Source organism: Chanodichthys erythropterus, chromosome 18 (assembly GCF_024489055.1).
Source record: "Chanodichthys erythropterus isolate Z2021 chromosome 18, ASM2448905v1, whole genome shotgun sequence".
Lineage (NCBI taxonomy): Eukaryota > Metazoa > Chordata > Actinopteri > Cypriniformes > Xenocyprididae > Chanodichthys > Chanodichthys erythropterus.
In genome coordinates this window covers 32,578,314-32,603,091 of record NC_090238.1, presented here as the reverse complement: position 1 = coordinate 32,603,091, position 24,778 = coordinate 32,578,314, and the positions used below count along the sequence as shown (strand labels likewise).

At 36.4% G+C, this 24,778-nt stretch overlaps 2 protein-coding genes across 6 annotated transcripts in view; both read left to right on the top strand.

Annotated features, from left to right (window-relative positions):
• dnal1 (dynein, axonemal, light chain 1) overlaps positions 1-3,602 on the top strand; it is a 5,182-nt gene extending 1,580 nt beyond the window's left edge. For all 4 annotated transcript variants that reach the window (XM_067367404.1, XM_067367406.1, XM_067367405.1 and 1 more), the window contains 2 exons: positions 646-786; positions 2,440-3,602. In XM_067367404.1, coding sequence (XP_067223505.1) covers positions 646-786; positions 2,440-2,489 — 191 coding nt within the window. In that variant the 3' untranslated portion in view covers positions 2,490-3,602. The remainder of the gene's footprint in view (positions 1-645; positions 787-2,439) is intronic.
• A 1,388-nt stretch (positions 3,603-4,990) lies between these two features.
• On the top strand, positions 4,991-24,277 carry tedc1 (tubulin epsilon and delta complex 1). 2 transcript variants are annotated; one of them, XM_067368282.1, is made up of 8 exons: positions 4,991-5,165; positions 5,311-5,401; positions 5,482-5,693; positions 11,238-11,414; positions 11,508-11,597; positions 15,464-15,550; positions 18,642-18,848; positions 24,074-24,277. In XM_067368282.1, the coding sequence occupies exons 1-8, from the start codon at positions 5,034-5,036 to the stop codon at positions 24,224-24,226; spliced, it is 1,149 nt and encodes a 382-aa protein (XP_067224383.1). In that variant the 5' UTR covers positions 4,991-5,033; the 3' UTR covers positions 24,227-24,277. The 2 variants fall into 2 exon arrangements, with proteins under 2 accessions (XP_067224383.1, XP_067224382.1); XM_067368281.1 differs by lacking the exon at positions 24,074-24,277 and adding an exon at positions 21,073-21,648.
• Positions 24,278-24,778: the final 501 nt, after the last annotated feature.

Below are 24,778 nucleotides of genomic sequence, written 5' to 3'. Positions count from 1 at the left end.
CATTTTCTCCTCCAAATTCAAAATCGTCCGACATCGTTTTACCTTTTTATTAGTCTTTGCCCTTTTGCTTTGTAGACACTTGATTGGTACCTCCACCTACATCACGTGTGACCTTTCCAACGTGATTACATAATGTGTGTCGCATCACAGAGCAGTTCAAGATGAGCATTTGTGGTTAAAAAGTATATACATTTTTATTTTTTTTAGAAAATGACAGATAGTTTCACTAGATAAGACCCTTATTCATCGTCTGGGATCATGTAGAGCTCTTTGAAGCTGCACTGAAACTGCAATTTGGACCTTCAACCCGTTGGTAACTGTTGAAGTCCACTATATGGAGAAAAATCCTGGAATGTTTTCCTCAAAAACCTTAATTTCTTTTTGACTGAAGAAAGAAAGACATGAACACCTTAGATGACATGGGGGTGAGTAAATTATGCGTAAATTTTAATTCTGATGTGAACTAATCCTTTAAAGGGATAGTTCACCCAAAAATGAAAATTCTGTCATCATTCACTCACCTTCAAGTTGTTCAAAAACCAATGTGAATTTCTTTCTTCTGCTGAACATAAAAGAGGATATTTTAAGAATGTCTGTAACCAAACAGTTGATGGACCCCATGATGGAGGCTGTTTTGTTCCTTAGGGGAGTTTCTGAAGTTAGCAGATCTTCCATCATTGGTGGACCTTGTCTTTGTGGGGAACCCATTAGAAGAAAAGTATTCCACTGAAGGCAACTGGTTAGAGGAGGCTACTAAGAGGCTTCCCAAGCTTAAAAAGCTAGATGGTAAGTATCATATTTGTGATAACATGACAAAAATGTTCATATACAGTGCTCAGCGTAAATAAGTGCACCCCCTTTGAAAAGTAATATTTTAAACAATATCTCAATGAACACAAAAACAATTTCCAAAATGTTGACAAGACTAAGTTTAATATAACATTTGTTTAACTTATAACATGAAAGTAAGGTTAATAATATAACTTAGATTACACATTTTTCAGTTTTACTCAAATAAGGGTGATGCAAAAATGAGTACACCCCACAACAAAAACCAAAAATCTTATCTATGTCCCATTGTTTTATTGTATCATCTGTTTTATTTTATGTTTATCTTTGACTTTGTTCAGCACTTTGGTCAGCTTTGCTGTGATAAATGTGCTATATAAATACACTTTACTTACTTACTAACAAAAACTACTACATCTAGTACTTTATATGGCCTTCTTGATTTTTAATGACAGCATCAAGTCTTCTAGGCATGGAATGGACAATTTCGCGACATTTTGTAACATCTATCTTTGTCCATTCTTCAAGAATGAGCTCTTTTAGAGACTGGATGCTGGATAGAGAGTGAAGCTCAACTTGTCTCTTCAGAATTCCCCATAGGTGTTCAATTGGGTTCAGATCAGGAGCCACTAAATCACTTTCACCCTGTTCTTCTTCAGAAATCCAACAGTGGCCTTAGATGTGTGTTTAGGATCATTGTCATGTTGAAAAAGTGCACGAAGACCAAGGGCACGGAGTGATGGTAGCATCTTCTCTTTCAGTATAGAGCAGTACATCTGTGAATTCATGATGCCATCAATGAAATGACACCAGCAGCACTCATGCAGCCCCACATAAGGACACTGACACCACCATGTTTCACTGTAGGCACCATGCATTTTTCTTTGTATTCCTCACCTTTGCGATGCCATACAGTTTTGAATCCATCAGTTCCAAATACATTTATCTTGGTTTCATCACTCCAGAGTATAGAGTCCTAGTAGTCTTCATCTTTGTCAGCATGGGCCCTGGCAAACTCTATAGGTGGGCTTTTTTGTGCCTGGGCTTTAGGAAAGGCTTCTTTTGTGGATGGCACCCGTACATTTGTACCACTTTTACTACAGTATTCTGACAGATAAGTAAAGCTTAGCTGATCTCCTTATAGCCTTCACCTTTCTGGTGTGAAGAAATTATTTCTTTCTCAGGTCTTGTGACATTTCTCTTCCATGTGGTGCCATTGCTGACAGCATGAAATGGGAAGGGGTTTTAACACCCTTTTATAGTCATCTGTCTGCTGGACACCTGTGTAATGAATGATTAGACTAACCTGTGGTTGAATTCTTGTTAAATTAGACATTTGTAGTCTAAAATGTAGCTTTGCTCCAGAGACTTTCAGTGGGGTGTACTCATTTTTGCATCACCCTAATTTGAGTAAAACTGAAAATTTTGTTCTCTAAGTTATATCATTAACCTTACTTTCATATTATAAGTTAAACAGATGTTATATAAAACTTAGTTTGTCAACATTTTGGAAATTGTTTTTGTGTTTATTGAGATATTGTTTAAAATGTTACTTTTCAAAGGGGGTGTACTTATTTACACTGAGCAATGTATAAATAAGGCCATGGTTGCAAAAAATGGATTCCTCATAATTTTTTTTTTTATTTCTAGGGAACCCCGTCATCAAACGAGAAGAGGAGGAAGCTGAAGGGGAGAGTTAATGCAATTTCTTTTAATATTCTAAAGTTGGTGCATTTTTATTGTTCAAACACCAGCATTTTTACTGTTAAAAGTCTGTGCAATGTTTGCATTTTTTATTATTTATTAAAAATTAAGATAAAAAGCTAAATCCATTTTCTTGAGCTTCAACACTATTTGAATAGATTTGAAAAGCACACAGTTGACTCGTGTTTTGTTAGCCTTGGCACAAGCGGAGATGAACAATCAATGGGTCGTGCTGAAGGACATATGGGACGATACTAATTACTTACACTGTAAAAAGAATTGTTGTGTGCCATTGTTACCTCAAACAATTATTTCTACTTGATCTAAACCTTAAAAATCACTTTATTAATTTACTACAACTTAATTCAGTCATACTGAATGAATAATATTTTTGACTTGAATAACCAGTTAATTTACATGTAACCACATGAAGGACATATTAAAGGTTAAGAAAGTTAATAACTAAACTTTTTTACATTGTACTTTTCAGGGTGACCAATAACATGTTAAACTGTAACAGTAAAATGTAAGCCAGTTATTACATTAAAGCAAGTACAAAACTGAATGGATAGATGCATCAAGGGTATGACATTGGCTATAACTGCTTCTTTAGTGGTGCTATGCTTTAGTCTCTATTAGGAGGCTACTAAAAATATATATATATATGTATCTAAAGTTTATTAATGACTATAAAAAGGACAGTTTTAATTAAATGCATTTTCTAAAAGCATATTTTTTGTAATAATTTTTTGGACATACAGTAAGCAAAACTCCTAATAATTGGCAGTTATTCTGTGGTTGTCATTCCGTTTCATTAATATGCATGTTATTAACACACTACACTGTATGTGTTGCACAATGAGAGCAATTTGTAAACACTTTGTAGCATGTCTCCATAGAGTAACTTCAGTGTACTGTGGCCAAATAAAGGCGCCATAATTAATGTTGTAATTAAAAAGTTATCTGACAGTTTCTTGTTAACAATTTTATGAATGTGATTTAGATTTTATATTTACAATCATTTTTAAGCATGTTTTAATGTTTTTGACCCCTCTATATGTTAACTGTTTTTGATTACTGTTTCACAAGAAAAAAATAAACTATTTTACTCTTTGCAAAAGTTATATTGTTTTCTTTTCAATTATTATTATTATATTACATTATCTTTAAAAATGAAAATATTGTTATTAATTACTCACCCTCATGTTGTTCCACACCCGTAAGACCTTCATTCATCTTCAGAACACAAATTAAGATATTTTTTTGATAAAATCCAATGGCTCAGTGAGGCCTGCATTACCAGCAAGATAATTAACACTTTCAAGGCCCAGAAAGCTACTAAAGACATATTTAAAACAGTTCATGTGACTACAGTGGTTCAACCTTAATGTTATGAAGCGACAAGAATACTTTTTATGTGCTAAAAAAACAATATAATGTCTTTATTCCACAATATCTAGTGATGGGCGATTTCAGAACACTTCTTCATGAAGCTTCGAAGCTTTATGAATCTTTTGTTTCGAATCAGTGGTTCGGAGCTTGTATCAAACTAAGTCATGTGATTTCAGTAAATGAGGCTTTGTTATGTGATAAGTGTTTCGAGATTTAATGGTTCACCATGGTGACTGGTGACTTTGGCAGTTTGATATGCGCTCCGAACCACTGGTTCGAAACAAAAGATTTGTAAAGCAGTGTTTTGAAATCACTCATCACTTGATATTGTTGAATAAAGTCGTTATTTTTTTTTTTTTTTTTTGCTGCACAAAAAGTATTATCGTCACTTCATAGCATTAAAGTTGAACCACTGTAGTCACATGAACTGTTTTAAATATGTCTTTAGTAGCTTTCTGGGCATTTGAAAGTGTTAATTGTCTTGCTGGTAATGCAGGCCTCACTGGATTTTTAATAAAAAATATCTTAATTTGTGTTCTGAAGATGAACGAAGGTGTGAAATGACATCAGGGTGATTAATCAATGACAAAATTTAAATTTTTGGGTGAACTAACCCTTTAATATTGTATAGGCCTATCTTTGAATTTGTTTTAATTTAGGTTGTGAACTATGAGTTTAACAGTAGGAGGCAGTAAAGTTCTTTATAAAGTAAAGTTGTACACAGCCTACTTATTTATCTGACTACCCCAGCAAATAAAATAATAATAAAATTAAAAAATGACCTATCATGATTATTATTGTGTTTTCAGTTCATTACTCAGTTATCATGAACGTTAAATATTCACAAAATATGAGGAAACGCTGTTCATCTTCTTTCAGATGATTTTAAATATATAACAATGCTACCATAGAGCGGATAATAAAATAAAATCACAATTAATAAAGAAAATATACAAAATAAATAGAGTTTTGCATTTTATTATGCAGACGTTATCGTGGTGGGCTGCCTACAATTCCTATTGGTCAGGATTCACGTCAATCATGAAGCGCGCCAAAACAGCAACTAATCAAAACGGCGCAAAGATCCCTCAACTAGGAAGTGACTGTTGCCTAACGACCGTCAAGATTGTCAACAGACTACAAGAAAAATGCAGCGCGAGAAGAGTGTTAAAGTGAAAGAAGTAATCAATTCTCTCTGTAAACTACTGTCTGGGTTAAGCGTCGAGTCCATCCCGACAGCCGAGGCTTTCAGGAGAGCCAAATTCAATAGAAAAGATGCGGTAAGATCTACATGGGTGGCTATTGTGATACCCACTTCAGTCTCCCTCTCCCCCTCTCTAATTTAATTTAGGATAATTTGATAGATAGTCATCGTTGACTAGGTAAGCAATGCTTAGTGTGCTCAAAAATATGCTTTGCTTTCAGGCACTGGACATGTGGAGTTTGTTAAGTAGCCTTCTGCAGAGAGCCTTTGCACTGGATTGTGCGTGCTACTGCCGGGACTCTAAAGACTTTGGTACAATTCATCAATGCCCATAACTGCAGTCCATGTGTGATGTATTATTGTTTGTACAACCCATAGTGTTGTGCTTGCAGACATGCAGCTGTTGTTTGTGAGGAGTGCTCTGTGGCACTGTGGCTATGGGGCCACATGGGTGGTGGGGCCCCGGCCTCCCAGTCACATTGAAGAGGTGGGGAGCCGAGATCTGCTCCTGGCACTCGGATGGGTGCTGTCATCTGGGAATCTGCTGGACTTCCTGCTGGCAGAGAAGGTTCATCAGTTAGACATGCTTTCATCTGCACCAACGGTGAGACCTTGAGTTTCAGTGATCTGATCAAAAGAGAGATTACTAATTTTAACAGTTGCTTTTCTCTGTTGATGCTAAACAATAGTATTTTGTAAATGAGAAGTTAGTGTATCGAGTGTTATTCTATACAAGGCCAGCAGAGAGCAGAATAACACTGCATGTTATGCGCATAGACACACACCAACAGAAAGAAACCTAAAAAAAACCCCAACAGTGTTGTTATTGAAATCATATTAGTGACCTCTCAAGAACATTACACAAGGCTGAGATACTAAACAGAACTTGAGGTTCCGTTTGCTCTTGGTTGACTAATCTAATTGACTTTCTAATAAAAAGCAATCATGACTGGAACACAACGAATAAAATCCTGTTTATTCTTAGGATCAATTTTAAAGCTGTTTCACTCTTTTTAAAAGACTAATTGGTTAAGTCCTGAAACTTTAATCTAATGGAGGCTTTCTAAGTTTCAGTTTCATCTGGTTCATTACTTGTGCTTGCTAAATCAAGCATCATTATTGCTCATACCTAGGGTTAATAATACTACTAACCTAAAGGGATAGTTTATCCAAAAATGAACATTTTGTCATCACTTACCCTCATACGGAAGCTTTTTTACGCCACTAAATAAAAAATAAAAAGATAATTGCGACTTCTTAATCTCACAATTTGGAATTTTTTTTCTTGCAATTGCGAGTTATAAAGTCAGAATTTCGAGATATAGTCGCAATTCTGACTTTTTTAATCAGAATTGCTAGAAAGAATTGCATCTTATAAAGTCTCTACAACCATTTATTATTTGGTTGAATCAGCATTTCCAAATCTTTTTTGTCTTATGTACCATCACAACCCAACATCACAGTAAACTAGAAATGTGTTCTTTCTAACTCAAGTTTTTATTAGCATATATTAGTATCATCAGTTTACTAAAATGCCCATTAGCAAAAAAGAAGCGAACTGGTTAAAAAAAATGTAGGAATCGGGGTAACACTTTACAATACGGGTGCACTAATATGCATTAATTCATGCTTGACTAATGCACAGATAATCATGCTAGATATAAACTCACAATTACGTCCTATAAAGTCAGAATTGCAAGATATAATTACTTTTCTCTACTTTCTTTACTTTTTTCTCAGAATTGTGAGATATAAATGCAATTCTGAGAAAAAGTCATCTTTTTTCCCCTCAAAATTGGACATTATAAAAAGCAATCACGTGATTTATATCTCACAATTTTGAATTTAAATCACAAGAAAAAAGTCAGAATTGTCAGATAAAAAGTTTAACTTTTTAATTTTTTATTTCATCGCAGAAACAGGCTTCCATACCCTCATGTTGTTCCACACCTGTATGAGATTCTGTCTTCTGTTGAACACAAAAGAAGATATTTAAAGAATGTTGGTAATCAAACAGTTGACTTCCATATTAGGAAAAAAAAAAACTGTCTGGAATGGAAGTGAATGGCTACTGTCAACTGTCTGGTTGGTTACCAACATTCTTTTGTGTTTAACAGAAGATAGAAACTCATACAAGTTTAGAACAACTGTAAGTGAATGATGACAAAAGTTTAATTTTTGGGTCAATTATCCCTCTAAGCATACATTATCCTCATCCCACACTGTTTGAGCTACAGTCATGAGTGATACTTCAAATGGTATGGCGTGTTCAGGAGAAGTGTGCTATTATAATTTGAAGCATTTCTGATTTGATTGTCACTTAGTTGATGAAAAAAAAAAAAAAAAAAAAAAAAAAAACCTCAGACTTAATTTAAAGGATTGACCTGAGTCATGTCAATGAACAAGAATAGCAGAGACTTCAAGGTTCACGCTTTTGTTTGATAAGCTAGCAGCCACACCCTAGTCTTTTTAATTACAAAAAAATGAAATGGAACAAAATTAAGTACAATCCTGTTTGATTTTTGTTGTTGTTGTTGTTGTTGTTGTTGTTTTTATCAATTTTAAGGTTTTTCCACTCATTTATTATTTGGTCAGTGTTTCCAAATCTTTTTTGTCTTATGTACCATCACAACCCAACATTACAGCAAAAAAGAAGCAAACTGGTTAAAAAAATACAGGAATCTGGGTAACATTTTACAATACGGGTGCACTAATATGCATTAATTCATGCTTAACTAATGCACAGATAATCATGTTTCAATGTATGACTCATGAAGAACTAAACCATTAATTAATGATTACTGCATCAGCAACTGATAAAGTTTCTATATGATTAATAGATTAATTAATATATGAATTGTTATTAATTAAATGTGTCATAATGTATTAAAGGGTTAGTTCACCCAAAAATGAAAATTCTGTCATTTATTACTTACCCTCATGCCGTTCCACACCCGTAAGACCTTCGTTAATCTTCAGAACACAAATTAAGATATTTTAGTTGAAATCCGGTGGCTCAGTGAGGTCTCCATAGGGAGCAATGTCATTTCCTCTCTCAAGATCCATAAAGGTACTAAAAACATATTTAAATCAGTTCATGTGATTACAGTGGTTCAATATTAATATTATAAAGCGACGAGAATATTTTTGGAGTGCCAAAAAAAACTAAATAATGACTTATTTAGTGATGACTGATTTCAAAACAATGCTTCAGGAAGCATCGGATCATAAACGAATCAGTGTATTGAATCTGCTGTTCTGCGTTGGCAGTTTGACATGCGATCTGAATCATGATTCGATACACTGATTAATTTGTGCTCTGATGCTTCCTGAAGCAGTGTTTTGTAGCAATCCTGTTTGATTTTTGTTGTTGTTGTTGTTGTTGTTGTTGTTGTTTTTATCAATTTTAAGGTTTTTCCACTCATTTATTATTTGGTCAGTGTTTCCAAATCTTTTTTGTCTTATGTACCATCACAACCCAACATTACAGCAAAAAAGAAGCAAACTGGTTAAAAAAATACAGGAATCTGGGTAACATTTTACAATACGGGTGCACTAATATGCATTAATTCATGCTTAACTAATGCACAGATAATCATGTTTCAATGTATGACTCATGAAGAACTAAACCATTAATTAATGATTACTGCATCAGCAACTGATAAAGTTTCTATATGATTAATAGATTAATTAATATATGAATTGTTATTAATTAAATGTGTCATAATGTATTAAAGGGTTAGTTCACCCAAAAATGAAAATTCTGTCATTTATTACTTACCCTCATGCCGTTCCACACCCGTAAGACCTTCGTTAATCTTCAGAACACAAATTAAGATATTTTAGTTGAAATCCGGTGGCTCAGTGAGGTCTCCATAGGGAGCAATGTCATTTCCTCTCTCAAGATCCATAAAGGTACTAAAAACATATTTAAATCAGTTCATGTGATTACAGTGGTTCAATATTAATATTATAAAGCGACGAGAATATTTTTGGAGTGCCAAAAAAAACTAAATAATGACTTATTTAGTGATGACTGATTTCAAAACAATGCTTCAGGAAGCATCGGATCATAAACGAATCAGTGTATTGAATCTGCTGTTCTGCGTTGGCAGTTTGACATGCGATCTGAATCATGATTCGATACACTGATTAATTTGTGCTCTGATGCTTCCTGAAGCAGTGTTTTGAAATCGGCCATCACTAAATAAGTCGTTATTTTTTGGTGCACCAAAAATATTCTCGTCGCTTTATAATATTAATATTGAACCACTGTACTCACATGAACTGATTTAAATATGTTTTTAGTACATTAATGGATCTTGAGAGAGGAAGTGTCATTGCTCCCTATGAAGGCCTCACGGAGAACACAAGAACACACAAATATCTTAATTTGTGTTCTGAAGATGAACAAAGGTCTTATGGGTGTGGAACAGCATGAGGGTAAGTAATAAATGACAGACTTTTCATTTTTGGGTGAACTAACCCTTTAATTCCTTAATAACACATTTTATTAACTAAAAGTGTAAGTTAATGTGTTAACTACCACAATGGGTTGAAGCCATGTACTTCAACTTCCAGTAGTCTGCTTTAATTAATCATTAACTAATGATTTGCAAATGTATCATTATGTTATGACTTCACTTGTTGAGGCACATGAATATTAACTAATTGTTAAATAATATGTAATTAATGGATTTTGACAGTTGCACATGCAGTGAGTGTAATGACAGAGAATGTGTTTGAAGAATGGGTAAGTTGGGCTATACACAAATTTCCATTTGTCCTTCATAACAGAAGTGACGTTTTGTTGTGCTGTGTTGCGTCGTGCCGCATCCAGTGTAGCATCTGATTATAATGGGTTCTATTCTCTTTGTCCGGTCCTGACACAGTGTTACGAAATAGCAATGCCCGGCCACATGTTCTCAGCATTCCACCTTTGAATCCTTGACCTCAAGCTTAACCTGACACATTCCTGTGCCATGAATAACAAGGTTCTGGATGCAGCAGTTCATGTGGCACAGTGGAATCACGCTTGTAGATAGTTGGAAATTGAAATCCATGGCTTAGTGTAGATGTCAAAACCATAATGACATATTACTTTACAGTTAGTTAATATTCATGTGCCTCAACAAGTGAAGTCATAACATAATGATACATTTGCAAATCATTAGTTAATGATTAATTAAAGCAGACAACTGGAAGTTGAAGTACATGACTTCAACCCATTGTGGTAATTAACACATTAACTTACACTATTAGTTAATAAAATGTGTTATTAAGGAATTAATACATTGACACATTTAATTAATAACAATTCATATATTAATTAATCTATTAATCATAGAGAAACTTTATCAGTTGCTGATGCAGTAATCATTAATTAATGGTTTAGTTCTTCATGAGTCATACATTGAAACATGATTATCTGTGCATTAGTTAAGCATGAATTAATGCATATTAGTGCATTTAGACATTTTACAGGACAAAGATGGGAGTGTTGCATTGTTCTTAAAACAAGTACTGCATGTATCTACATCTGTATGTATATGCACATAAATCAGCATATTGAGCAGCAAATCAGCATATTAGAATGATTTCTGAAGGGTCATGTGACACTGAAGACTGAAGTAATGATGCTGAAAGTACAGCTTTGCCTTCACAGGAATACATTACATTTTAAAACATGTTAAAAAAGTAAACTGTGAATTGTAATAATTTCACAATATTACGGTTTTTACTGTATTCCGATCAAATAAATGCAGCCTTGTTGAGAGAATTCTTTAAAAAACATTTAAAAAAATCTTACTGGTAATGTATATACTACTATGATCATCATCCAAGTGCTCAAAGAAAGCAAAGCTGTTATTTACAAAAAAGATAAAAAAAATAATCTATATTTTCTTTCAACAGCCCCAAGTTGTGATTTATATTTTATGGTTTAACAAAGCAAAATCAAAATCTCCCCTGAGATTTAGCTTGGGGTTCACAGGGGTTAAATAATAAAACTACTGAAGGTTTTCTTTATCTTCACTTTTGTATTGTAGGATTTGTACTTTTTGCCTCCAGATGTTGTTTCAGCACTAATAAAAATGGTGCCTGAAAGCTACTGTAATGATTTTTCCTCATGTGTTTGTGGACGTGTAAGATCCACCTAGGTCTATTACCTGGACAGGATGACGTTATGGCACGTGGACTAGGAGAGGATGCCACTGTGAAGACGGATCATGTACTACAGGCACTGCAGTGGCAAAATGGGAGACTGAGGCTCCAGTGGAAGAGCTTACTTTCAGCCCAGGAAGAGGGGTCCAAATTCACTCATAGGGCAAGTCACTCAACACATTATAGCCTAAAATAATGATGAAAACCACATTAGGATGTAAATGCAGAAATGATGTCCTGTGATCTCTTTCTCTAGGTCATCTCCAGTATCAGCCCCTCTGCCATCTGTCAGCCTCATGTCACTGGTTCCCTTCACAGCAACACGACATCAACTGCACTTGACAAGGTGACATGAAAAAACACTGGAACATTTTAATGAAATATTGGCATGAGATCATGTAGGTCCTGGGATTTCTGCATTAAACACTGAGCAAATGTGATGAGTTCAGCTTCTGATCATTGTTATTACATGACAAGTGACACCTTTACTAAATTAGATTCTCTCCAGAGATTTTTCTCATCGCATTTGTATTCCTTTGGTGTATGTTAAGTGCTTCTATCCGTCATCAGAGCATATGGTGATCAGCGCTCGATAATAACTGCCGTAAGCTAAGTAACAAGCTCATTTCAATCGGCGAATGATTGCATGCTGCTGTCAATGTGTTTTTCATCCCCTGGCTTATTCTGGAGAAGGCTGTAATGAAGCATCCACCTTTATGTACGTGCCGCCCTGTTCTTTGGTGTGACAGATTGACAAGGTGGGAAATCCTGCTTGTTTGAAGAGTGTGAATCTTGATCTTTAAAGTCAAAAGGCCCACGCTCTCCTGTTCCCTTCCTTTTTCCCTTGCTCTTTAGAGGCTTTTGTAAGAGTATTTTATCTCAGAGAAAAAGTCTTCCTCCTGACATCTAACGAAGGGGCTGTTTTTGTCAGGCAGGTTGTTTAGAGTGTCTTTAAAAAGTGTGAAAAAGGATGAGTGGGATATAGAGAAAGTGAGTGAAAGATGAGAAAAGGAGACATTATGTGAAAAAGAGAATGTTTTTAAAATGCTGCAACCTAGGTCTTGGATTTCTTTTTTTGTAATCAGAGGAATGTTTATTTTGAACAGCTATTGTAGCAAGTAGAGGCTAAATGTTTAGTGCAAGTAAAAAATATAGTAAAAACCTACTTATAATACAGTAAAACAATGTGATGTGATGTAAAATGAATTATTTTTATTTATTAAAACCCATTAAAATGCAATAATACACAGCAATATTTATCCATTTATTCATTTTCCACAAAACTATTAAATAGCACAAACTTTGATAATAAGAAATGTTTTTGAGCACCAAATCAGCATAATAGAATTATTTCTGAAGGATCATGTGACACTGAAGACTGAGAGTAATCGCTGCTGAAAATTCAGCTTTGTCATAAATTACATTTTAAAAATCAGAAATCAGGTCTTTTTTCCTAAGTTTGCTCTTGTTTTAAAGATGACACTTAGATTGTTGCTGAAGTTAAAGCACTTAAAAATGAAAGTATGAACAAAATTATAGAATAAATAAAGTTATAGAATAAATAAATGAGTGTTATAGAAGTTTAAATGTACTCTAAATCAAATGTACTGTACTAAAAAGTTTAGATTTTATATAAAATATATAATTTTACAAAATAACTTTTACTCTAAAAATTATATAAAATCAAAGCCACATGTCTAACCCATAGACTGTAAAAAAAAATGGACGTAGCGTCCGTGACGTCACCCATAGATTTCTGAACAGCAGTTTTGACGCGTAAATGAGGCCGTGGCCATCTTAGCTGCGCGTCACCGCACGTCACTCCCGGATAACTGAAAATGGGCAAAGAGGCGGGGAGGTGGTTTGAGCTGATGTGACTGGTTGATGAAACCACGTCCGCCTAGCTCGGCACAACCATGTTGGCAGCAAAGGAGCTATCTATCTATCTTAGATACGATCTAAAATATTAATGACGATACGTTTTATCATCAGAACGTTCTAAAGGTTTACTGTCAATCTACTGTGTTTTTTTTTTAAGATATAGATCATCCAACACCAGTAGTGTTGGGTGTGCAAATAACAACATGGAAAATCAAATGGGACTTCATACCTTTATAATGAAATGGAGATCGCGAGATGAATCCAATCTGTGGCACTTGGGTAAAATATGAGTGTCCATTGCAAAACAAAAAAAACATTTCACATTTCTTCTGAATGATCTGCTCTCTGTCATCGTTCTTCAAGAAAGGATGCAATCTGAACAGCCTTTATGTTGTAAAACTGTATACGATTGTATCTAACAAACAAATGAGCAAAGTATATACAAAGTATATATTTTTTTTTCAAAATAGAGCAGCAGTTTTAGTTATAATATCCAAGCAGTGCTGTCGGATTTTGATATCCTCCCGCCATTGTCACTGAAGTAAATCTGACAACCAAAACTTTCAGCCAGTGCCACGATCCAGCAACATGTGTTCTGTTTCTTCCGCATGCATGCACATCTACACAGACACACATCAGTCTCGAATATTATGCAGCAAGCCATATTTTATAATTGTATAAAATAATCGAGAAAAAAAGCACAAAAACGGCTGAGATGCCAAATTCAGCGGCAACTGAGGTAAAGTGACAGCTCACAGACAGCAGCGCAATCTACCTGTCACTCAAGTGACCACGCCCTTAATTATGCAGAACTTTAAGGCTTAATATAATTTAAATGAATAAGTTATAAAAAAATTCACCCCCCTCAGAGTTGTCATGAAGGGCAAAAATAGCAGTATAGGCCAAAACCAATTTGAACCAACTTGTAAACATGTTTTTTTCTGCTATAAACTTGGCCAATTTAACATGGGACTTTGTGAGATTCTGCTCTCTTGTGGAGCCTGTCCCTATCGGCCAGTCGATGAATCGCAGTTTAAGTTACTTCCGTATTGGCTTCACGGGAGAAAGGGGGAGGTTGCCGCTTGGTCTAACCAAGTTATGTTCCAAATTTGAAGTTGATATCACAAATATTGAAGTTCCCATGAGATTTTTTTTTTTTTTTTTTAAAAACCACAGGGTGTCACCCACATTCCTTTGAATTTTTTTTTTTAGCATTTCTCCTGTAACAAATTAATAAATTTCTGTCCACATATCACTTCTATCATAAAGCAGACACTAAATACGAAAGCTTGAGATTCAGATCTTTCCGATGATATGTGTTTTGTCGAGATTAGTTATGTTTTGACTATAAAGTAGTTAAAAAAATATTTGCAATGTGAAACATAACAACGCCCACTAGGGGGAGGAGCCCGCTAAAAGGATTTAAAGTACCTTTTCCATGGTAACGTAATGTCCAATTTCAAAGTGATTTCAAATGATGAATGCTGAGTTTTTACGCTTTCGAATGATAACTTATTTATGATGATTACTGAAATATATGTTGCGAAAAAAAGGCAATAAATAAAAACAGCATCAAGCGTCCCGCTTGCATGGGGGTGATAGTTAAAAGATTAGTTCACTTTGAAATGAAAATTAGCCCAAACTTTAATCACCCTCAAGCCATCCTAGGTGTATGTGACTTTCTTCTTTCTGATGAACATAATCACAGAAATATTAATAAATATCCTGACGCATCTAAGCTTTATAATGGCTTAGCTTTATATTTTTTTCTTTTGGTGACATCAGCCAATCAGATGTATGTATGTTTGTATGGCTTGATAATTGTATGTATTGGAGGGATATATGGCTCCGATAATTGGCTCAAAACATCCTGGCAGCAGAGCCAAGTTCCCATGAGCAAAGATTGCAGGGGGGTGGGGGGTCTTGCTTCTTAACTAATAGCTTTCTCCAGGTATTCTAGACTTTGGATTGTCACGTCCGAGTGTGTGAAGTATACAATGTGAGTCAGACACCAGCAAATAGATCTCTCTTCTCAAGCCTTGTAAGTTATGGTGGGCAGCTCAGGGATTTCTCCCTCCCCATTGCCCTTCAGCCTGTGTGGGGTGCTGAGAGAAGTTATCAGCCTAAGTCCCTGTCTAACTGCAGAGACGTGAGGTATTAGCCGAGCTCCTACAGGGAAAAAAATTGCCCCTGAGTACAGATCAAAGCAGCTGCCAAAAACTGTGCACAAAACTGTACTTGCACTGTAGGGCCACTGGGGGTTGCATTGTTTTAAAAACAACAGCGCTACCCTGCGTGTAATCAGGATTTTTTTGTTACATTTTATTTCAGGAGCTGGAGCGGATAGAAGTGCTAAATGGGATTCTGGAGGCGTATCTGGATTGGAAACTTCTCGAGCCTTTATTCTGGTGCTGGATGGTACGTCTGCTTTGTTCCATGCTGGAATGAATTTGAGATTCAAACTTGCGCTCCTTTATCTAATATTCCGTTTGTTCATGCTGTCACATCGCTGTTCAGCCCCAGGTATTTATGCATGGCCAGTTCATTGAGACAGATGTGTGAGATTTTCAACACTACCAGATTAGCTTAGTCTGAAAAGTTACCAATAACGCTAAATCTAATATGTATATTACCCCAGTGTTGTTAGAGAACCAGACTGGCGGTCTTCCCGCAGTAACCTTGCCCAGCTTTGAGTTGTCACTCACAGTGATGCACTGGTGCTCCAGGACTCTGAATCTGGCAGACAAGAGCCCTCGCTCATGCTGGCACCTCTCCAATTTGAAATGAAGTTGTAAAGAAGTCCCCAGCTAGCAGGAGTGGGTCCTGGACACTTGGCAGGGGTTTCATTTTTCATTCTCAGTGTGCATTTTGAAGTAAAAAGGGATGTTTTAACTGCTATTCAAGAGTGGTGAGCTCCTGGGTGTCTTTGAGTACAGATGGACAAATGTTGGAGGGGTTTTGTTTTCCCACTTCCAGCACATCAGACTATTGAATCGATTACTTTTCCTCTTACAATTCTGTTATGTTGTACCTCAATATAAGTCGATAAAAGACAAACAATCAGAATAAAGCACATTGTGAGGTTTCACTAAATTACAATAACCACTATCAAACTGAGTTGTAGTAGAAATACTTTAAACCCTGTTCATTCAATTTTTGGTGAGAAATTCAATCTAGACTTTTAAAACTCAGACAAAGGTTCCCCGGTCCAAAGAACAGGAAGAAAAGGAATGGAAATCAAATAGTGTGCCCACTGCTTCAATGGGAAATCTATAGTCCTTGATGAAAGCCAAACATTTTGGGGATGGAGTGCTGTTTGGGTAGGATTGTTTTGTCACTGTCCACACAAGAGTGATGGAAGCAGCTCTTAAGCTTCGGCTATTGGTTGAGCCACTGTTGATTAGCAGGGGTTTCTTAAAGAATCGATTTTCTTTGGAGGTGCTCGCACAAAGTCTGACTTAGAGAAAACTGGATCATCTAACCAAAACACTTTGATGGTTAATTCTGAAGTGTTGGGACATGTTGTAGCAGAAATGTTTTAACTAGAAACAATCAGTTGTGCTTGCTGTTATCATTGCTCAAATGTAGGGTTATTATTTGGGGGGGCAGACGAGGCCTAATGGTTAGAGAGTCAGACTGTTAACCGGTTGGTAACTGGTTGCGGGTTTGAGTCTCGATACCGGCAGGAAATGAGGTGCCCTCGAGCAAGACATCTAACCCCAATCGATTCCCGAGCACCACAGCAAAAATGGCTGCCCACTGCTCCAAAACTCCTTAAAGGGTTAGTTCACTCACCCTCATGTCGTTCCAAACCCGTAAGACTTTCGTTCATCTTCGGAACACAAATTAAGATATTTTGATGAAATCCGAGAGCTTTCTGACTCCTCCATAGACAGCAATTTAATTACCACTTTCAAGGCCCAAAAAGTTAGTAAAGACATTGTTAAAATAGTCCATTCGACTGTGGTTCATTGTTATGAAGCGCCGAGTTTCAACAGTTTCTTCTCTTCCCTGCCAGTCTCCTACGCTGTTTACGTTGTAGACACAGTGCAGCGCTTTCGGTTTCTACATCAGTATCAGTATACCCATAAGTTCACTTCTAGTATAGTTGCAGTACAAACTAAAAATGTAGATGCAAACTAGTTGTGTACTCAGTTTACTACTGTTACACTTGACTTAAAGTGTACTTAAAATGTGGGCCCATGTACTATTGAAATGGTACACTTACAAATACACTGTTTTTTGCCCTTCCCTCGCTAACTTCCTTCAGTCGCGTTGACTTGCTTATGTTGCATGAGTGCCCACTACTGGCAGAACATTTGCAAATGGCTAAATTGGAACGTCCTAATTGCCTGGAAAATCCAGCCTCACCACTGTACCAGCGGATGAGTCTGGTCGACCATTGAATCAATTCGATTTCTAGGGCAGAGCAAACAGGAAGTGGAGTAAACCAATCAGAGAAGGGCGGATATGACGTTAGCAAAGCGACAAGAGAGTCAACAACCAAAAGTAAATAATTAATGTGTTTTTGGTCATTTAAAACTGAATTGACGGCTGAATAGAACAAATCGCGTCACTGAAATAAACAAATCTGATTGCACGGTATGATTTGGAGTTAACTCCAATCGCGACGGAGGGCGGACTGACCAGACTGATATATCTTGTAGAAGATACATCAGTCTGGCATTGCCAGGCAAACGTCCTAAGCCCTTGTTCACTGGAATCCGCTATGGAGTTGACTTTTATTTATTTTTTTCCCATAGTACATTGATATTAGTATACTTACAACATGAACTTGAAGTATACTTATTTTTAAGTGAAGTGGACAGTTTGCTCACGTTACATGTGTAATTTAATACATTTTGGTCCATTTTGAAATGGCGTTTTTAATCATTAGGACTGGATGATATATGAGAATAAAATCTTTATCGCAATGTGACTATTAACTGTATGATATTGCGATTTGATATACGATTGTCAAGTCATAAAGGCTGTGATTTAGTTCAATAAATGTACATGCTACAGGTTTCGGAGTGAAGCATGGCACTGTATTCATTTACATGTGTGCAACCCATCATACAGTGTTTTCTATGATCGTAATGAAAAGTGTTTTAACCTGTTGACAACAAAGGAGAAGCTTTAAGGGCTCTTTTTCCAATATCATGAAACCCTAGTCGAAATAAAGAAACTACAGTACAGGTCTGAAGACACCCTTTTAGCCTTTTGCATGTCTAAGCACTTTTTCTTCAAAAAAATGTAACAACCGAGTTAAATTGTGATTGATTGCACAATAAAGAAACCTGATGAAAATAAACTACACAGTATGCATGTTTTGGTTGTAAATGAGAACCTGCAGCAAAAAAAGTCTTCTGATAGCTTTTTAGTAAATGAATCCAAAGAGATATAATTCTTTTAGCTGATCAGGCATGACTTGAGCACAGTGCATCTCAATTGATGCAGAAGTGTTATCTGACAGACCTGTTGCACTCATGCCATTGTCTCCATGCAGGACAGTGTGATCGACAGCTCCCTCACCGATGTGTCCGAAGTGGAGCCTGCCGACTGGCCACCTGGGGAGCGGGCTGTCACGGTGAGGTGTCCTCATGGCGACAAGACCAGGAGAGCCATCAGACGACTTGACAAGATGCTGCTAAGGCTGCAGACAGAACTGAGAGCCAGAAGAATAGAGCAGTCCACTCTCACACTCACCTCACAGGTAATGACCCGCCAGTAGGTAAGATCCACCTGCATAAGTGCAGACGGGAAAGCTTCAGCTTTTAATAAGGCCAGGAATTCTCTGCATGGAGTTCATGAAGTTTTAAAAATTCAAACTCTTGTCAGTTTTGGTGCTTGAGATGCTGACAGTGTTAAGTTTTAATATTTATATAAACTCAGTCACACGTTACATCATCCTTTAGTTGCCTTTCCCTCTCAACAATACACAAAAAACAGTGACAAAGAATTAAATTAAAAATAAATTAATATTTATAAAAAATATATGAATATTTAAATAATATAAATGAGACGTTATTGTCAATTATTGTCAATCAATTAAAAAAATAACTAATTAATCACATATTTTTTTTCTGTAATTTATTGCAATTAAAACAATTTTTAATATTTTTATATTGTAATAATTTCACAGTTACTCTCCAAATTAATGTAGAAACAACTTTAAAGACAGTATATTTTAAATATTTGTTTAATGGCATCTTTTTATGAATGAAGACCAGTATCACTGATACCAATACTGCTATTGATGTCTCTATGAAATTGATTTTTTTAAAACATTAATTATAGACATTCATCATTACAGTATAACTGAAAGCTATAAATTTGAACATTTATTAGGCTTTAAAAATGACAACTTTTAATTTAAGTGAACTTAAAACAATCTAGCCCATTATAATAGGCCTAAATGTGATATTTACCGTACCTGTGGCCTTCCTACAGGTAGGAAATCGAATAAAGTTATCTAACACTTTACAGTCTAAACTGCATAAATTATAAATGAAATATAGATTAATCCTTATTAAAGCTACAAGTTTCTCTGTTACCTTTGTTCTTTGATTAACATTAATGACAGCCATCACAGCAACTGGTTTATTAGGCTGCTGTCACTTTAAGAGCTGCTTCTGCCGAACATGATGTGGATTTGACACACATCTCATTTTCTCACTACTCTTTTATTTATTTTAAGACGTTATTTAACTAATTTAAGACTGCTCTTATGAGGATACTTGACAAAACTGCCATTTTGGCAAGTGTTTAAGTGTTATTGTTTGTTCAAGCCAAAAGACAACTCGATACTGGCGCGCATCTTTCTGTGCACATGAGTCATGTGTGTGATGTTTGTCTTGTGACGCTTGAATGGTTTAAAAGCATTTGCATGAATAAGAGCTTGATCATATACTGTAACGTTAGCCAAATTATGAGGGGGAAACACGGATGCTGCGTTAATTCCGTTAAATATTTTTAACGCGTTAAGGAGTGGTCACACTGCACTTTTCATTCCTTTTACTTCCATTTATACGCATGTGAATGCATCAGCATTTCGCTGCATTTCGGAGTTCAAGTTTGGTGAACTCGTATCACGTGAAGACGTGTGACCAGTAGAAGATCAATACGTCATGCATGACCCCTTGGCTGAATTAAAAGAACAATATTTTTTGGCAGTAAAGTCATGTAGATTGTATATTTTTTGCATTTTGAATGTATTACTATTTGTTATATGTTGAATTTATGTTTATAAAAAAGACACTGCAGAGCGCGACGTCATATCACGACCGTTACAGTGTCTGAACAAATTTCGGATATTCAAAATCTAGTGTGACCATGACTTTAAACTGAAAAAAATCATCGCATTTGTTAACACGTTAATATTGACAGTACTATTAATGTTATTTTTAATTGATTTTTCAATTGGCTTTAATTCCGCAAGTAAAATGATTTGTTCTGTGCATGTGGAAAATCATGTTTTATTACCTGTTCAAAGGTTCTACAGACTTCAGAGGTGTTTTAATATCCCGATAATGAGGGAGGATAGAGCTAAAGAATTATTAAAAAAAACTAGGTCATCTCATCATTGCATTCTTTTATTGCCTGAATAAATTACACTTCATTGTAAGAAAATTCTATGTGGTGGGCCTGATGGATAATTAGGTGGTCTTTGTGATGTGGTACAACCACAGATCTAACCTATTATAAAAAATGACCGCCTGCTATGGCTGCGGTCTTACTCTGAATGTCTGAGACTAAATTTTCTTCACATCAATTCTAAACGCATTCCTTCTGATATACACTGACATTTATACTCCCACGTCCTTGATCATCTGGGCTACTGCAATACTTTTCTTTTTGATATTGATATGTATTTGATGTTTGATCAGTATTCCAGTCTGTTGAGATCATCAGTCTTAGCAAGCTCTCGTTCTCATTAGGGGGGACATCAGGGGGTTTCTCGGCTCTCCGAAAGGCAGAGAATGGAGGTGGAGAAGAAGGTTGCAGGCTATTTAGAGGGTCTACGTCTTACTAACACCTCCACAATCATATCAAGTGGCTTTTTGCCATGTCTCCAAGATCCACAGCCCACAAAGCCACCTCACAGGTTCCACAACGGAGATCCTGGCCTGGCAGTGACAGCTGGGAAGCTCCAGGCATCGACGGCTCTGGGTGAGCTGAGGGAGAGGGAGGCTGTGCTGCAATGGCAGCTGAAGCGATTGAGGCAAAATATGAAAGTGGAATTGCAGAGACAGGCCAGCACAATGGAGGGGGTTGTCCTCATCCCACCAATTAAGAGATAAACACACCAAATGTGTCATAATATGTACTGATCCTGACATATGCTGCATTTCAAGTCCCTAAATAAGATGACCATATTAGAGTTTTGGTTTCCTACTTTTTTTCTGGAGTTCTGCATTAAATAGAGGATCTTTTGCAGTCATTTTTTTTTTTTAATGTTTTTAAAAATGCCTGCTGCAATGTGAATGTCTGTATTTGGAGAATAAAGAAACTCAAGGGCATTTCGTCTTCTTGAATACTTGTAATGAAAAAGATTATTTTGAACACTGAAACAAATCAAGCCACACTCGAAAAACAACTCTAATGACTCCGACTCAAGCAAATGGCTGACCCCTTGTTACTTCTGTGTACTTTGCGGTGTGCTGAAGAAAATGGAAGACATTTTAAATCATTTTTATTGGTGTCTGCTACTTCTAGAGTGCAGAATGACCCACAGTTTCCAAAGTAGGTCATTTGTTCTGTTGCTTTCCGAACCTGTGGAAGTTAGGATCGAAGTTTGGGAAAAATCAAACACCAGTAATGATTAGCAGCTCCCTGCCGAGATCCAAACTCAGTTTTACTGAGCGGTTCATAACATGAGAGGATTTCGCCTTTCAAGGCCAAACCTGTTACTACCAGCCAGTTAGTGTGGTCTCAATTACATTTGGAAAGTTGTAAACAAACTAGGTGTGCAAGATAACATGAGCTGTTGGGCAAACTAAAGAAGCTGGCACAGGCCGCAGTATTAGCTGATTAAGAAAGTCATTTCCAACACCGATTTTCATTAGGATTATAAACAGAAATCCTAATCTAGACGCTGTACAGAGCATGACGAGTTCTAAAAGGATTTTCTCTCCATTACCTTCGGCCTCCTTATCTAGCTCAGAATTGCTGTTTACAACTGAGGGAATGCAAACACACAGACTCGCGGAGTCCGTTTCCCTGATGTTCGATGTGTGCTCTAAATGAACTAAGCCTTGTGTTGCTGAAATTCCAGGTTATAATTATGCTATTGTCAAGAGGGTCAACCAATATCAAGCCAAGAGCTGGTGTGGGTGGGTTCTTTACCACCTGCAGCTCTGAATATTTCAATAATTAGATGATGCAGATGTGTGAAACAGGTATAAGTGACGCACTTTATTTTTGGCATCAGTATTAATAGGTTGCTTATTACTTTCTCATCTGGCAAGCTCTAATCTGAGCGGCTGATTTATACTTCCCTGATTAAGTGCACACTGGGTATTTTTTTATCAGTCTGCTTGGAAACAAAGTGGAAATCTCTGAATCTTCCAACGTTTGCCAGGTTAGTGACATCAAATCTTTATCTTTTATACTTTAAAGTTATTGTTAATAACAATTGTTATTATTTACTATTATCTACCTTTTACTACATTTACCTAGTAACTATATTAATATTTTAAATTTTATTTTTTTATTTTCTGTTTTCACTTTAATTTTAGCTTTTGTCATTTTGTTGTGTTTTTGTCTTTTTTTTTTAACAATTTTATTTTTTTAGTACTTCACGTTACACTAAAATAAGATAAAATTCATTCAAGTTTTTGTATATTTTATTTCAAGTACCGAAAATGTTTTTAGTTAACTGTAATAACCCTGCTTAGTAGCAAGTTATCTAAAGCCACGCACACACTTAACGATTGTAAGGCCGATTATGAATGTAACACGAGATCTCGTCACACCCCTAGTAATTAAGTATGTTCAGCTTCATCCCATTTATTTACAACGTTTACCTTATTTGACATAAAGGTTTCATTCTTCTATGTGATATCAGGTGCTGAATTCAACGCGTTTGTTAAAATGAACAAACAAAGGTTAAAATGAACAAACTCTATCATCCATTTAATCATAACTGAGTCATATGTTTATGTTTTACACCGTGTCCTAACCAGACGCAACGCGACTTGCGATAAAAGATATCTTTTCCACGTTAATCAGAGTTTTTGTCCTAACTAGCAGTGATGCACGACAATTCTATTTTAGAAATGGATTCTATTTTGCTTCGGTGTCACAGCTGAAACAACAACACAAAGTATGGGAATGATAATCTCAGGTAATGTTTATGTTCATTATTTAATGTGAGTTTGAATATCATTTATTACTCCTAGCTTTGTAGCCGTACTAAAAGCAACAATGGATAATTCACCTCAGGTCTTGAAATTAAACAAATGGAAACAAGAACATTCAAACTGTGGGCAAACAAGTGTATTCAAGTATGTATTTTTAATAATGTTTAAATGGTGTAATATTTGTGAATTTGATTATGTAGCCTACTTATCCATTTCCCTGCGAGTGCCATCAAGATTAACCTCTGGTGCTGCGGCTGCGAGAGCCCGTCCACACGCTGTTCTGATTGGTTGTGGTTTTGATTGATTTTGTCACAACACGTCGCGGTGTTACATCCAATACATCCATATTGTTTGTTTCAGCATATATCTACGCATACAAAAATGTATGTGTAAACGCTATGCTCGAATATCTACAAATCCTAATGAGATCAGGCTATTTGGTTTTGTAAATAATTTACCATTTGGATATAAATATGGTCCCTAGTCTTATGTACAGTAAATGAATTTTATGATGATCAAGTGCTGTATGTAATAATTCCTCCAACAACTGTTTTATAATTTATGTCTTTTATCAAAGGAACTACTCAATGTGGCGACCCAGAAATCACAGTTGGCTGTCTGTGTGGAAGCTCAGCACATGCCTCATGTTGGCGTTACGCTAATGTGCTGCCGATGCAGGCCCAAAATCACAGTGCTGTCTGCTAGTCCTCTCAGTCAGAAGCCTGATTAGACCCGTCCCTGGAGGTCCAAAGTCATTCTTCCAGTACACATCCAAACCAGTCCCGACACTCTTTACTTATTACAAAATGGCAGCTTCCATCTGGGGATGAACATGGTACTGGAGTGCCACAAATGAGAGCGTAACACAGACAGACAGTGTTTCCAAAGGCACTGGGCCTAATGGGTGGCGACAGGGTCAGTGCGGCACCGCCGCACACTCCACCGCTACTCATTTAGACAGGAGGCCATTAGAGAAGGCGTTGCCGTGATGACTCCGAAAGGTACTCGGCTGGAAAGAGACTTGAGCCATCCTTCACGGAGGTAGAGCAGACCACTTTACCCTTGAGGACCCTGATGTATAATGGGGCCTTGCTAAGTACCCACAGTGCAGAACTGCAGAGCGTTTTGCAAGAATCGCTTTGGTATGTATCTTTTTAATTGGCTAAATTTTGTCTTTTCTCTTCGCCTTCTGTTGTAGACGGGGGGCAGAGGGTCGAGGGGGCATGACTCTGAGTTTTCTTTGAGATGTGAACGGTGTGTGCGAGCAGGGAGATGTATCAGA

Excerpts from the sequence above, each read along its gene's own strand:
- tedc1 (XM_067368281.1), top strand. The coding sequence starts at position 5,034 with ATGCAGCGCGAGAAGAGTGTTAAAGTGAAAGAAGTAATCAATTCTCTC. Across the intron at positions 5,694-11,237 it reads TGCTTTCATCTGCACCAACG|ATCCACCTAGGTCTATTACC; the intron begins GTGAGACCTTGA and ends TGGACGTGTAAG. Across the intron at positions 15,551-18,641 it reads CTTTATTCTGGTGCTGGATG|GACAGTGTGATCGACAGCTC; the intron begins GTACGTCTGCTT and ends GTCTCCATGCAG.